The sequence below is a fragment of the Prunus avium genome, chromosome 5, assembly GCF_965620075.1.
Source record: "Prunus avium chromosome 5, drPruAviu1.hap1.1, whole genome shotgun sequence".
Classification (NCBI taxonomy): domain Eukaryota; kingdom Viridiplantae; phylum Streptophyta; class Magnoliopsida; order Rosales; family Rosaceae; genus Prunus; species Prunus avium.
The window spans coordinates 11,095,714-11,109,328 of record NC_142288.1 but is presented as its reverse complement, the minus strand read 5'-3'; the positions used below and the strand labels follow the sequence as shown (position 1 = coordinate 11,109,328).

Here is a 13,615-nt window from a genome sequence, read left to right as displayed (position 1 = left end):
TGTGAATGTGGGATGGCTAGCTTCAATATTTACATATATCATGATTAGATGCATTATATATATATATATATATATATATATATATATATATATATATATATATATACAGAAATTCTCTTATGCGGACATCCGGACGTTATTATCGTGCGGACGCAGTGTATTTTGTACTACCCCTCTCTGTTTTCCTGCCTGTTTACAATAGGATCCGGACGATAATAACGTGCGGACATACGGATAAGAGAATAACTGTATATATATATATATATATATATCTCTTATGCGGACATCCGGACGTTATTATCGTGCGGACGCAGTGTATTTTGTACTACCCCTCTCTGTTTTCCTGCCTGTTTACAATAGGATCCGGACGATAATAACGTGCGGACATCCGGATAAGAGAATAACTGTATATATATATATATAATGAATAGGCCCCACGATTTGAATTATTTGGCTATCAAAACTATCATATGTATATGTGTTATAAATAAAGATCCCTGGTTGGAATGAGAGATCCGCGGACGAACTTAAAGATCCGCGGTTGAGTGGAAAAATCCTCTGTTGAGCCAAAGATCCTCGGACTACATGAAAAATCCTCTGTTGAGCCAAAGATCCTTGGACTAAAAAATCCTCTGTTGAGCCAAAGATCCTCGGATTGCATATAAATCCTCGGTTGTAAGAAATGTCCCTCAATGTAAAAAAATGTCAGAGTAGCCCGATCCAAGAAGTGTTCAGAAGTTCCAGCAAAAGTTTTCCTACAAGTGGCAGAGTTTAAAGACAGGAAGACATTAATATTGGGAAGATTTCCAAGACATCGGGTAGTTCGTGCCTAGAGCTCCGGAAGGCATTAATATTGGGAAGATTTGTAGCCACCTTACTATCCTGATCTCATTTTACTGACCAACCATAGGGGTTGATGATGGTTGGAAAATTCTCATTAAATGCCTAGAGCTCCGGAAGACATTAATCTTGGAAGGATTTTCAATGAAAGTTAGTTGAGGCCATTTAATGGCCAAACCCATGAGCTGAAGGAAGCTCTATAAATTGGTCGTCAGAATAAGAGAAGAGGACCTTCGACTGAACACATAAAATCTATCTTTTTATCCTGTACTTTTCAATTCATAATCTAGGATTTTATTTTTCAAGTTCTTCAGATTATCCAAGTTCTTCGTTTTTCTAGTGTAAGCTCACTTTCTTGCAATTTAATTTCAATTATCTTTACATTCAAGTTTAATTCAAGTCTTTATCGCTTTAATCTATTTTATCGCATTTACATTTATGTCATTTCATTTACTGCGTTTACATTTCTCGCACTTAGATTTTTGTCATTTCGTTTACTGCATTTACATTCATTGCACTTATCACAAAAATTCTAAAAATAGTCATACAAAGCTCAATCACCCTTTCATCTCAAGGAAGAAAAAGAACCTAGGCCAAGAGGAGGTTCCTTGCTTGGCCAATCAATCGTTTGATTAAAAGTCAGAAGCGCAAACACACTTACACGATCTTTCCATCCAAGCCATCAAGTGGCTTGGTGGTGGCACGCCTACGCATCTCAAGAGAAGAAGGACCAAAAACTCTTTCCATCGGCCTACCCGGCCGAAAAGAGGGAAGCAAGTGGGAACCTGGTGGAGGATGTTAAAAGTCTTTAATGCACCATGTTGCCTTTGTCCAATAAGTTTTTATTAATTTAATTTAATTTTTATTGTATGATGAAAAGAAACTTACTCATCAATTAGATTTCTTGATTTCTTACTCATCAATTGGATTCCTTTATTTCTGCATTATAGGCGTATTGAAAGACAAGACTTCGGTTCCTGGGAAAAAGAAAAAGAAAAAAAGATGAGACTTCGGTTCCTCAAAAAAAATAATAAAAAATACGAGACTTCTTCTTTAATAAAAGAAGAAACTAATAAAGGATAAAAATTCATTTAAATAAAAGAAAGGGAAATTACTCATTAATAACATAAAAACGATGTTATTGATGTGAAATGAGGTAAATTTTGGTTAGAATACGTGTGCCCTGATACATAGATACATTGATGCATTGAGAAACAAGTCTTAAAGCAACTAATAAAACACAAGACATGAAAATTCAGTAAGCTTAAGCTGCTTTTTGATCAACAAAATCCCTAAAAGCATCTAAAGCAGCAACCGAACTTGTTGGAAAGCCATGCTCAAACTTGGCACTAAGCCTAACAGCTCGTTGTTTCATGTCTTCATCGCCCATCAGCTTCTCAATTCCCTTCACTATTTCTTCCTTCTTTATTTTCTCTGAAATATCATCAGAAATCAGATAGCCCACTTTGAGAAAACTCACCACCAATTTGGCATCATGGTGTTGGTCGCCTCTGATTGGCCACGCCAAAAATGGGACCCCACGCCCAATTGCTTCCACGGTTGAATTCCACCCACAGTGTGATAAAAATCCTCCTGTTGATGGGTGGCTCAGTATCAACAGCTGTGGTGCCCATCCATGTATTATCAAACCCCTTTTCCCCACCCGCCCATCCAATCCATGAGGGAAATATCCTTCTTCGCCTTTTGAGGGCGGACCCGGCGGTCTACCTGAACCGGATTGGACCGCCCATATGAATGGCCGGTTTGATGCTTCTAATGCCTCTGCCAATATTGTGAACTCCTCCACTGTAGGACCCACCTCGCTTCCGAATGACACGTATAGTACTGATCCATTTGGCTTTGAATCTAACCACTCAATCACCTCGTCCTCACTGATGTTGGATCTTCGATTACTGGTTCGGAGTTTGCCATCGCGAAGAATTGAACCGTCTGATTTCCAGTATTGTTCAGGCAAAAGCGGGCCCACTCCCCAAACCGGTTTCCCAATTTGTTTGGCTAGGTATTCTATAAATGGGCGCTCCAAATCATCACACGTGTTGATCATCAAGGCAATAGAGCGGTCTGCTTCATCTAACCAAGGAGGTCGACCGCCTGGTTTGGGTGGGCCCATTCTTTTCTGCCCAGGTCCCTCAAAAGGTGGGGGTGGGCCAGGTGGAGGAAAATCTACACCTGGGCCTAACGGTGGAGGCGGGCCATCGCTATGCCCACTAGGAGGCGGACCAGGTGGAGGAAAAGCTGCACCTGCCCCTGGTGGTGGACTGCCGCCATGAATGGGTAGTGGTGGCCCTCGAGAATGTTGTTTAAGATCAGATAGCGTGAGGGCCATTTCTTTGGGTAGCCCTGGGAGCAAACGGGTCTCCCCGGATTTGATATCCAAGGGTTGGGCCTTCCACATGGCATACTCCATGGCAGCAGAGCAAGCACCGGAGGTGAAGAAGGCCACAGTTGGAATTCCAAATTTCTTAAAAACCTCGGCAGTCCAGCCCGTCATGATGTCAAGGACAGCACAAACGGGTGTTGCAGAATCCGGATTATCGTATCGGGTCGAGAGCAGCTTTTCAAGGCCAACGCCCATCTGATTATGGCGATCATGGTGGGGGCGGGGCGGGCCAGAGCCGGGCTGAGGCAGCGGAGATGAACCAGACGACGATGGTGGTGGGATTTCATCTGGGATTTCAGCGATTTGGACAAGTGGGAATTGGCGGAGAGATGAAGGGACAGAGGAGGAGAGGTTGGAGGAAATGACGAAAACGGCTTTGAAGTTTCTGGAGGCTAGTTGCTTGCAGAGCTCCATTAATGGGAACAGATGACCCTGCCCAATAAATGGAACGATCCATATCTCATTTGCCATCTTCAATTTGGTTGTGTTTTGGATTTGGATATGGTTCTGGGTTTTTATACAAGAATGGAGAAGAGGAAAGTGAGAAGAAACCTTAGCTACGAAGGAATTGCTGGTCAAAAGAGAGTTCTGATGATGCAGGTTGTCTGGTTGGTAGGAGTGGGATTTGAAGTTTTTAAGGAAAAGGAGGTTTTGACTGTTAGGTTCGTTGAAACAGTTGAAAGCGAAACTTCTAACTTGCAGGGGATCCCTCTGAAACGAGGACACTTGGCAACGGTGCTATTATTTTATTATTTTATTGTTTAGATTATTAATTTTGATTTTAATTGCTATGAGTGTGAAATGCTTAAACCGAGTTACCGACCATTGAGATAGGTCGGTGTACACCGACAAAGCAATGAATGTCAATTTATCATGAACAAATAATGTAAAAGTGAATTTCATATGATAATGTTGAGAGACAGTTAGGTGAAAAGATTCTGATTGTAGGGTATTATGGATTGGCTTTCATGATTGATTTGTCAAAGCAGCTATATTGGTTTGTTTTGACGTAAGCGATATTAGGGAGGGAAATTTGAACACTAAACTTCTAAGATTAGAGTCTTAACTATTTGAGCTACAAACCTATTGCTTATCTATATTAACAACTTGATATAACTAGGCATATAACTTACAGTTTTGCCCTACAGCCAATGTGGGTCAACAGGTTACGCTGGGGTGAAAAAAAGGGCTAACGAACGAAAGGCGATCTGGTTCGAATGTTGACTAAAAATAAAGTCAAGTGATTCATAACCAAACTGAACCAGTTTGGCTTGGTTCCCTATATGATGGAGATCGGGTTCAAGACATAGGACACCAACCACACACACGAACACCGAAATCTAGGGCTAGTGCAAACTTACATATATCGTAACAAATCCATGCCACATATAAACTATTTCAATAATCATAAACAAAAGTCGCCTACAACTATTACATTAGCCTTATTTATAGCCTTACTTAAGCGCCAAGGTTATTTGGTCCAAAAGTAAACTAATTATCTATAAAATCACACATAAATAATAAAAGATATCCTAAAATTACCTAAATAAGAAAATAACAATATCTCATAAAATAACTGATTAAATGATAAATATCTCTTTTGATCTACCCCACATGCTCTGCATCACTACAACTATGGTCTTCAAAGTTATTGTCGACCGTGGAGGTGGGCCAAACCGAACTGTGCCCACTTCAAGTTTACACGTACAAGCTACTTAAATACGTTTTGAACACGGATTTGGGGTGCAACTTGTCGGCCGGAGGTGGGTCAATGTTATTTATATGGATAACTAGCATATCCTGCATATTTTGTTAGTAGTTCATTCTCAAATACTTAAAAAAATTTGACAACATTGAAGCAAATGCTGTAATAGCTTTATACTACTTTTCTTATAATACAGAAGGCACAAAGATGATATGCTTTACGGCTCACCGAATGAGCTGATTAGGCAACAAAAACTCAAGAAGATGGAAGAATATCTAAAGCCACTTCCTTGAGCGATGGCATAGCTTCCTGCTGGTGCAAACAAACGTACCTGTTCCTCACTTTTCTGAACACTTTCCATGGACCTGGGTAGCACCTAAATGCAGCATAATAAATCAATACATAAAAGGTTAATACGTTTTTCGTATCACAGACCTGTTGAAAAGAAAAACAGCACACAACTATCTCTTGATTTGTATATAACTGAAACAGATAGAGTATGAGTAGCTAGCAAACCTGAAAAGGGTCCCTCCATTGCGTCCCTTAAAATTGTGAATGTAGTATACAGTCTCCATAACTGGAAATAGGGTCTGGGAAAGTGCAGCGAGCTTCGGGTAGAAGAAAGGCGGATAATCTTATTTCATATTCAAGAAAAACGGTCATGAATGTCACCGAAAAGATCACTAATGGTTTCAAGAATTATAATCAATGATTTTGATTCTCAAAAATCCTAATGCTGTAATGCATTCATGGCACTGATCGATTGATACCAAAAACAAAAAGAAAATTGCCAATACTGGGCATAAATAATGATGTGCATCTTATTTGACCAAATGACCAAGTAAACTATATTGGATGGAGAATATATATTAAGACCATCTAAAATTTGCAAAGGATACACCCAGATCTTATGCGGTCAAGTTCTCCATTGAAAATAATTAGGTTCCTGGAAGTGTTCTCAACAGCTTCTTTGTAAAGTTCTTCGACCACGAGCATTTCTGCATTGCAAGGAATAAGTACAAATTGATCACTAACTGTTGGGGGTAGGGGGTAATATATACTCAATTATGTGAGGTTTACTGATATGAGAAGAGAAATAGAAGAGGATAAAAAGTTTCAAAAGTCATCTTAGTGCTGTCTAGAAACTCTGTATAGCCATAACCATACATATCATTTATGTCTTTGTTAGCTATATGTCGATATTATTATATTTCTTTGCTATAAACACCACCACACAATCATTATGTAGATTATGTTTTCGCTGTGTTATATTTTCTACCCTCATAAACAGAGCACAAAATATAATGGCTGTCTCAAAATAAAATATAAATAAATAAAAGTTTTGCCACCAAAAGACAAGAAAAGAGACAAAGCCAATAAATAAAAGCAGCAAAAACAACACTAGCAAACAGGTAAAACAAGAACAAGAACAAGTCTAGCAAAGAGGTAAAACAAAAACTGCTGAAATTAGAGATGTACCCTCCATTAAATCCAAGAAATGCAAATGAAACAAAAACAAGAATGAGAACAATGTAGCTTAGTTTGGAACTCTCACCAAATAGTCAAAAAGAACTAGCTTAAAATACTGGGATATAAGGGTAAAAGCTCATCCTGAGCATGGCCATCCTCATATCGCCGTGGGAGTAATAGTGTTACCAGTGGGTCAAAGAAGAAACAAGAAAAAGAAGTAAAGAGAGATTGCAGGCCTTAAAAAGAAGAGGATATGTTGCAGGCCTTGGAATAAATTATTTGTTGCAGGAATTGTGGAGCGCATACATGTATTTGCAAGAAAGAGGGAGAAATCATTAGGAAAGTGTTGAAGGTAATTTGCAAGAACTAGAACGCAACTCAGGTACATCAAGAAAAGAGTGATGAGAAAATGCAAAACATTCAGTTTTGAAAAATTGTAAACTCATGTATTTAGAAATGCAGCGTTATTGGAAAACCTAGCCATGAAGGTTCATGTAATCCACTGAAGATAAGAGGAACAGAAGAAAGAGAATTAAAAGCTTGAAAGCACATCTTATTGTTATATATCTAGGAGCTCAATTTTCTCTTCGATATCTTATTGGTTCGAATTTGGTCTTTGCTTGTTTGCTATGATCATATACTACACACATCCCATATAAAGAAAAATGTGTTCCCTCTGCATTAGATTTTAGAACAATTATAAGAAGGAATATTTGGAACTACCATTGACATTAAAATATGGATAGGCAGCCAGGAAAAGTTCATCTTCTGGCTTCACACGGTCTTTCATTTTCACTTTCTCAACAAAACCAAAATCCTCAAAAAATGAAGGCTTCGTCAGATAGTCCAGCTTGAAGGAAGCTCCTTCAAAAACTGATTCTCTTGCAAATTTAACTTCGCTGGCCTCAGGGAAGAACTGAAAGCTTTCATACAAAGGTTAATACACTTTACCTACAGGCTAGGTACTTAAAAATGATAACCAAGGAAAAGAAACAAATAGAGTAGCTAGGTTACTACAGAGTTGTGGATCACAGAAAAGGATTTTTGATGATATATGCTACTATGCGGTTCAAGAAGACAAGCAAACACCTTAAGTAGTAAAGATAAAGCCATTTCAACCAACTTTCCTGTGAAACCTTTCACAGCAACACTCCCAGAAAGCTTGTATCATGTGGAACTTGATATAGAAAACAAATCTAAGAAACCCATGCTCAACTGTGATCACATGCATTGCATATTCTCAGACATGGGTTAGGCCAGCTGGCCAAGGCTGGTGCTGCCCTTTTGCATCTGAGTTCGAAAGCCCCTCCCCGTAGTTTATAGCAGTTTAGACTATCGCTTATGCAAATATCAGTAGCTTGAGTCATATCTTGAAGAATCCACAAAATAGAACATCAAATTTCGGTAACAGATTGATTTCAACTATTAAAACAGAATAGCATGTTTTCTTTTAACAAACTAATTTAGAAGAGTTCCGTCTTATTTGGTTCAGGGAACTGCGTTTTTTTAGTTAGCGTTTCTGCTTCTTAGAAATTAATGTAGTATAATTTCTCACAAGAAAAAAGTCATGTACGTATAAGTGAGTCCATTATAGTTTATCTTCCGAAAAAGAAAAAAGAGAGAGGTGAAAGATGAAGAAAATTACTATTCTGGTCCGGGTGGCTTTCTCTGGGTTTATTAAGCGGTTACAAAATTCTCGAATTAGCTGCATACTTTCTGTCATTTCTATTCCTCCTTCGCCATCCCCTGAAATGTGTAGAATGGATTAAGATGAAAAACATAATGCAAGTTGATGGTGGAAGGAACAAACAGCTGTAAACATATATATATATATATATATATATATATATATATATATATATATATATATATATATATATATATATCAGCTGGTGGAAGGAACCTGGTACAGATTCCAGTCCAGAAGTAGGGAACTCAATCTCCTGCACAAGTGACTTGTCGTTATCCCGACAAACATACTCCTTAAAATTCACAAATGGCCTGGTATTACGTTTTCATTATTTCTCAATAAAATTCTAACTCACCATCAACTGCTTGTTGTCCTTCAAAGCCAAATCAGTTGCTTTTCTGGCCTATCAATTGTCACGTAGCCCAAGAAAACACTTAGCACCAAATAGCTGTAAATTAGAAACCAAAGCCACACCTGACACCTAACAAATCAAGTGAAATGCTGACAGTGTACGCGAGAGAGATAGAGAGGTGCTGAGGTGCTGCTTGTGATAATTATAAAGTAAGTATTAATCAAAATTCTTCATAGATTTCAATATAAAATAACTCAGGTAAGGTGGAATAAGACATGCAAATTTTAGGAAAACGCATATCCCAAATAAAAAATATAAGTTCTCACGAAACTAGTGGCAAAGTAGAAAGCGCATAATTACTTGTTCAAGGAGCTCAGAATAGTCGCTAGGAATTGAGACGTCATCAAACTCAACCGAAGCAGCAGCGTCGTTGTCATCCCGAGAAGCCGAATTTGCCACAAATTTGAGATTTCTAGAGACACTGAATGCAGCAGCAACTTTGCGTGTACTGAAGTTGCCGCCATAAGTTTTTGGTGGCAAACAATTGCAAGTAACAGCAGCAACCTACAGCTTGTGGCAATACAAAGGTCAAGACTTTGGTTTCACATTTCGAAATTGCCAACGAGTTTCATTTAAATTACCTTGCGACTTGGAAGAGAAGGCACCACCGAAAACGGAACCTCAGATAAAGGCATTTTTCATTTATCACTCTTCTCTTCTGTAACAGAGGGAAAGAGAGGCGCGTATCTCAGTCAAGAGTTTGGGGGCACCACATGGCGGGGATGATCCAATCAGCAGGTGTTTGATTGGACAATAATAATAGCCAATGGCGATTCTATCCTCTTTCTATATATTCGGCCCAGCCCATCAAAAGAAAAATATTTCCGGAATTTGAAGTGAAATTTCATTCCCCTTAGACCATCTCCAACCCATGAGGGGCTAAACTCAAATTTTCCCCATACAAAAAGTGACTGTTTGTGCCTAATAAATCACGACCATGAACTGACCGAAGGAGCCCCTTTTCTCGGCCCTGACATTTGCTCAAACGCAGCGTTTCGCCAAGATATTCAGCCCTCCTGAAGACAAAAGAAAAGTTGCTAAGGCACGATATCTCGGCCTCGATAATAGGCCGAGGCCGAGGCCGAACAAAATCACGGCCAATGATATTAAAAAAATCAAATCATCACGTGATAGCAGGGTCCCATGCTTCATTTAATGAAGTAATGCCTCTGTTTATTGCAGCAAACCCACTGGCCACAAATAAGCATTTAATGCACGAGGGAAGGTGGGAAGTGACTGAAGTCAGTTGTAGCGACAGGAAACAGAGTGATTAGACGCAGACATTCTCACAAGGATTCTTACAGCTTGAGAGATTGGATGACCAGCTATCAGAACAATAAATGCGTCCCCACGGCCAGAGGCGCAGAACCCACGATCAGGGCGGCAACCGAGATTCACTAGGATTTATGGGGTCACACCACCATACTTCACGATCCCAAATGTCGATTGGACTACCCACTTGCTCTAATCAGACTCCCCTATGCAGGATTTCAGCCTCGATTACTCCTCCAGGAACTCTTCCTATAAATACAAGGCTCAAGACTACTTTCAAAGGGTTCAAACACCAAACAAAAGCCTCCCACGGAGCAAATTATATTTTCCTGTAATGCACTTTCAATATCTTTACTTGCTTTCCTAGGAGTAGTGTTAGTTTGTAAGGAAAATCGATTCATCAATATATCATACGACCCTTGATTTTCAAGGCGCCGGAGCACCATCTCTGTTACTCATTCATCCACCCCATATATCATACGACCGCCACTCACTGAGCAGTGCGTCGGAGCACCGCCCAAAACCCACCATCAGCACCACCCCTAGACGGCCTTGTAGCTCAGGTCGTGAACCTTGCAGCCGAGATCAGTTCCTCTCTCGGCTACAGTCGTTTGATTAGAAGACAAGTTCAAACAGGCGCACCACTTAACCATTTCCATCCACATCAACCTCTCGACGCACGGTAGACCGTGCTGGCACGCCCGCGCACAACCGCACTGCATCCAAAAGCAGGAAGCCACGTGTCAACGCACATCCCCTCGGCCCGGAACCCCAGGCCGTGAGATCTGCGCAGCCGACACTTTTGGCACGCCCTGTGGGATACTTGTCAAAAACTCATGGTGGAAACTAGGGCACAGGTAAAGCTAAAAAACAAAGCAGTCGAAATGACTTCTGAGACTCCTGAGTCCACCTCACCAATCACTGTCACCGAGACCGAACATTCGGTCAGGATCTCGGCCAGCGTTCCAATAACGACGGATCGCACGGCCGAGTCCATGCAAGAACAGGCAGTAGTGGAGGAGCTGATCCTTCATGGCCGCAATGGACAGATTCTCCTCAGAGCTGTGAACGCTTTTCCAGGAGAGGATGCCGGCAACCTCGCCCACGACGCCTCCCAGAGCCGGACAGAGAGGCCAGGAGCGCGAGAGGATCGAGCCTTATGGCGAAAGCAGTAGCCTCGGCATCCCTGGCCGCACCCAAGCGTCAGGCTAGGACCAACATTCTCTGCCGCCAAAGAACAGCTGGGGGCAGTCCCAGCCCACATGGGCGAATCCCGGACCAAACTACTCGGCAGGGACAGCACACGGACCACTCCATGCTTTGGTCGTATCGCTAAGGCAAAGCAGCCTCGCGCATCCCGGGATCCATTCACTCGGCTTGGTTTACACTGCCGCCGTCCAGACCCATCCTAGCCCAAGCAATGCGACCACTGTTTCGTCACAACAGTACGGTCAGAGCAACCCGACCGTCTCACCACCATTGCAGGCGTCGTTGTTTCCACCGGGCTCTCACCTTCACTACGGTTCGGCCATCCCAGCGGCAACGCACACGCACCTTGGCCAAACCCATGGCTCTCATATGGCGTCAACCAGCTCGGCCACACCGGCCGAGTCCCCTATCCCAGTGGCCCAACAAACGAGGTCGCAGAACGATGTGCAACAGGCCCAAGGCCGTGTGCAGCCCAGCATGAGGCACCACCTCAAGGGGTCCGACTCGAAGACGTCCGGCGAATGATCGAGGACGGCCTAGCCCAGAGGCGGCCAGACGCGCCATGGTATACAAGGCCGTACCCGCCAGAAATCGACCGAATCCCTCTTCCCCGGAACTATCGGTTGCCAGAATTCATGCTGTTCTCCGGGGACGGGCAGACCTCCTCCATCGAACACATAGGCCGTTTCACGGCCCAATGTGGAGAGGCCGATTCGGACGCCCAAAAGCTCCGTTTCTTTGTTCACTCCTTGACCGGCGCGGCTTTCTCATGATTTATAAACCTTCCAGCAAATTCGGTGAGGGATTGGCCTGACATGGAAAGAATATTCCACGAATACTTCTATCAGACCAACCGAGAGATAACAGTCGCTGAGCTAGCTAGAATGAGCCAGATGTCAGACGAATCACCTCGTGATTACCTGCAGCGGTTCAAAACGTGTAGGAACTGGTGCCGGACAAACCTGCCAGAGAGGGAATTTGTCAAGATGGCCGAAGAAGGGCTTGAATTCGAGTACCGGAAGAAATTCCAGGGACTCGAATTCCGGGACATGCATGACTTGACCAACAAGGTGGAAAGATACGCATCCTTGTTGAAAGAAGAGATACAGAAGAAGACGGATTCAAAAGGGACTTACTACAGAAATCCCATTGTCAGCTACGCCGAAGCAGACGGCCCTGCGGTGGCCGAGGACGACGAAGTAGAGATGAGTTCGGCCGAAGTCAGCATAGACAAGCCCTTCGTTTGCAAAGGACTTGTTAAGATCGACAATAGCCGCACCAAAATTCCCAACGCCAAGTTCGCGACGCGGGAAACAAAGGCCTATACTTTTGACTTAACAAGGGCCGAGGCTATCTTCGACCTGCTACTGGCCAAGAAAAAGGTCAAATTGTCCTTCGGCCACAAGATTCCGAAGCCCGACGAGCTCAAAGGGAAGACGTTTTGCAAATACCACAGTTCTTGGTCTCACAACACCAACAACTGCATTGTATTGCGAGACATCATCCAGAAATTGATAGACGAAAAGAAGCTCCAGTTCCCAGAGAAGGCGGCCATGCAGGTTGACTCCAAGCCATTCCCTCTGCCTGTCGTCAACATGGTCGACGCCCAACTCCGAGCTGAGTGTGAGGAAATTCATCGGCCGGCGAAGGAAAAGGAACCGTTGGCCGGATCAGAGCCAGTGTTGTGTGAGCAATGCAAGTGTGAGGTCGGTCAGCCCAGGCTACAAGAGAACAAGAGGAAGGCCGCCGAGCCATCTCAACCGATCACGAAGAAATTCGGTGGTCAGAACTATCGTCAGCATGCCAGCAGGGCTGTTTTCAACCGACTGGGGGCACAGACCCCTAGTATCTCGGCGGGCCACGAAGACGAGACCCCCCCAGGCCAGTAAAAACTTTCAAACCACCGGTCATGCGGGACGACCGTTGGTACCATGCGCGACCTGGGGGCAGGGCCGAACCATTGACAAAAACCCAGCTGAGAAGGATGCAGAGGCAGGTCCAGCAGGCCAGGATACAGACGACTCAGGCCGAGAGTTCCAAGCGCCAGAAGAAAATAGCTACTACAGATGGGTCGTCTTCACCACTGATTGTCCCCTCTACGACAAGGACGGCCAGCATCAAGCCTCCAAGGGTGTGGCGCCCTAAGCAGGGCGAGAACCCCCGTAGAACGGCAGCCGTTTCGGTCCAGCCAAAGGCCGTGCTTCTGGAGAAATCAGACGAGGGCATCATCAACATCTACCACGGAAGAGATCCCCCTTTCTCGGCCAACGGTTTGTCCTTTCTCATGGAATTCCATAAAGACTATTCAGCCACTGACCTGTACGGCATGACCCCTGAGAACCGTGAAATCGTGGAGTTAGCCCTAAAAAACGCGAAGGCGGAGGGACTCCTCATTACCACGGATCCGACTCCGCCATTAAGGCCGTATACCAGGCGAACAGGGAAGCCAGAGCGAGAGGGATGCTAGGATACCAGCCCGAGCTAGCAGGATTGGAGGCTAAAGCCCCCTTCAGCAAGGGCGACTTGGAGTATCTCCGGCAGTATTTCACCGTGACTCCGGCTGACACTATCTTTGGTCTGACGACCGAGGAAAGGGCCCGGGTTGGTCGTCTGAAC

General features: G+C 43.3%; 2 protein-coding genes across 3 annotated transcripts; both read right to left on the bottom strand.

The window, feature by feature from the left end:
- Window positions 1–1,958: 1,958 nt before the first annotated feature.
- LOC110772986 (scopoletin glucosyltransferase-like) lies at window positions 1,959–3,818 on the bottom strand. Its single transcript, XM_021977481.2, has one exon. The coding sequence runs from the start codon at window positions 3,710–3,712 to the stop codon at window positions 2,105–2,107; it is 1,608 nt and encodes a 535-aa protein (XP_021833173.2). The 5' UTR covers window positions 3,713–3,818; the 3' UTR covers window positions 1,959–2,104.
- A 974-nt stretch (window positions 3,819–4,792) lies between these two features.
- On the bottom strand, window positions 4,793–9,256 carry LOC110772981 (LOW PSII ACCUMULATION protein (DUF1995)). 2 transcript variants are annotated; one of them, XM_088253200.1, is made up of 10 exons: window positions 9,100–9,256; window positions 8,819–9,022; window positions 8,462–8,509; window positions 8,320–8,359; window positions 8,062–8,162; window positions 7,140–7,332; window positions 5,846–5,944; window positions 5,463–5,580; window positions 5,175–5,322; window positions 4,793–5,041 (listed from the first exon to the last, which is right to left on the bottom strand). In XM_088253200.1, the coding sequence occupies exons 1-9, from the start codon at window positions 9,151–9,153 to the stop codon at window positions 5,202–5,204; spliced, it is 978 nt and encodes a 325-aa protein (XP_088109326.1). In that variant the 5' UTR covers window positions 9,154–9,256; the 3' UTR covers window positions 4,793–5,041; window positions 5,175–5,201. The 2 variants fall into 2 exon arrangements, with proteins under 2 accessions (XP_088109326.1, XP_021833166.1); XM_021977474.2 differs by having other exon boundaries at window positions 4,793–5,322.
- Between the last annotated feature and the right edge of the window lie 4,359 nt (window positions 9,257–13,615).

Bases quoted from the DNA above. Each gene is read 5' to 3' on its own strand.
- LOC110772986 (XM_021977481.2), bottom strand. From the start codon at position 3,712: ATGGCAAATGAGATATGGATCGTTCCATTTATTGGGCAGGGTCATCTG.
- LOC110772981 (XM_021977474.2), bottom strand. From the start codon at position 9,153: ATGCCTTTATCTGAGGTTCCGTTTTCGGTGGTGCCTTCTCTTCCAAGT. The intron at 8,163-8,319 runs GTTCCTTCCACC...TACACATTTCAG, and splicing joins TGGACTGGAATCTGTACCAG to GGGATGGCGAAGGAGGAATA. The intron at 5,323-5,462 runs GTTTGCTAGCTA...TGCTGCATTTAG, and splicing joins AATGGAGGGACCCTTTTCAG to GTGCTACCCAGGTCCATGGA.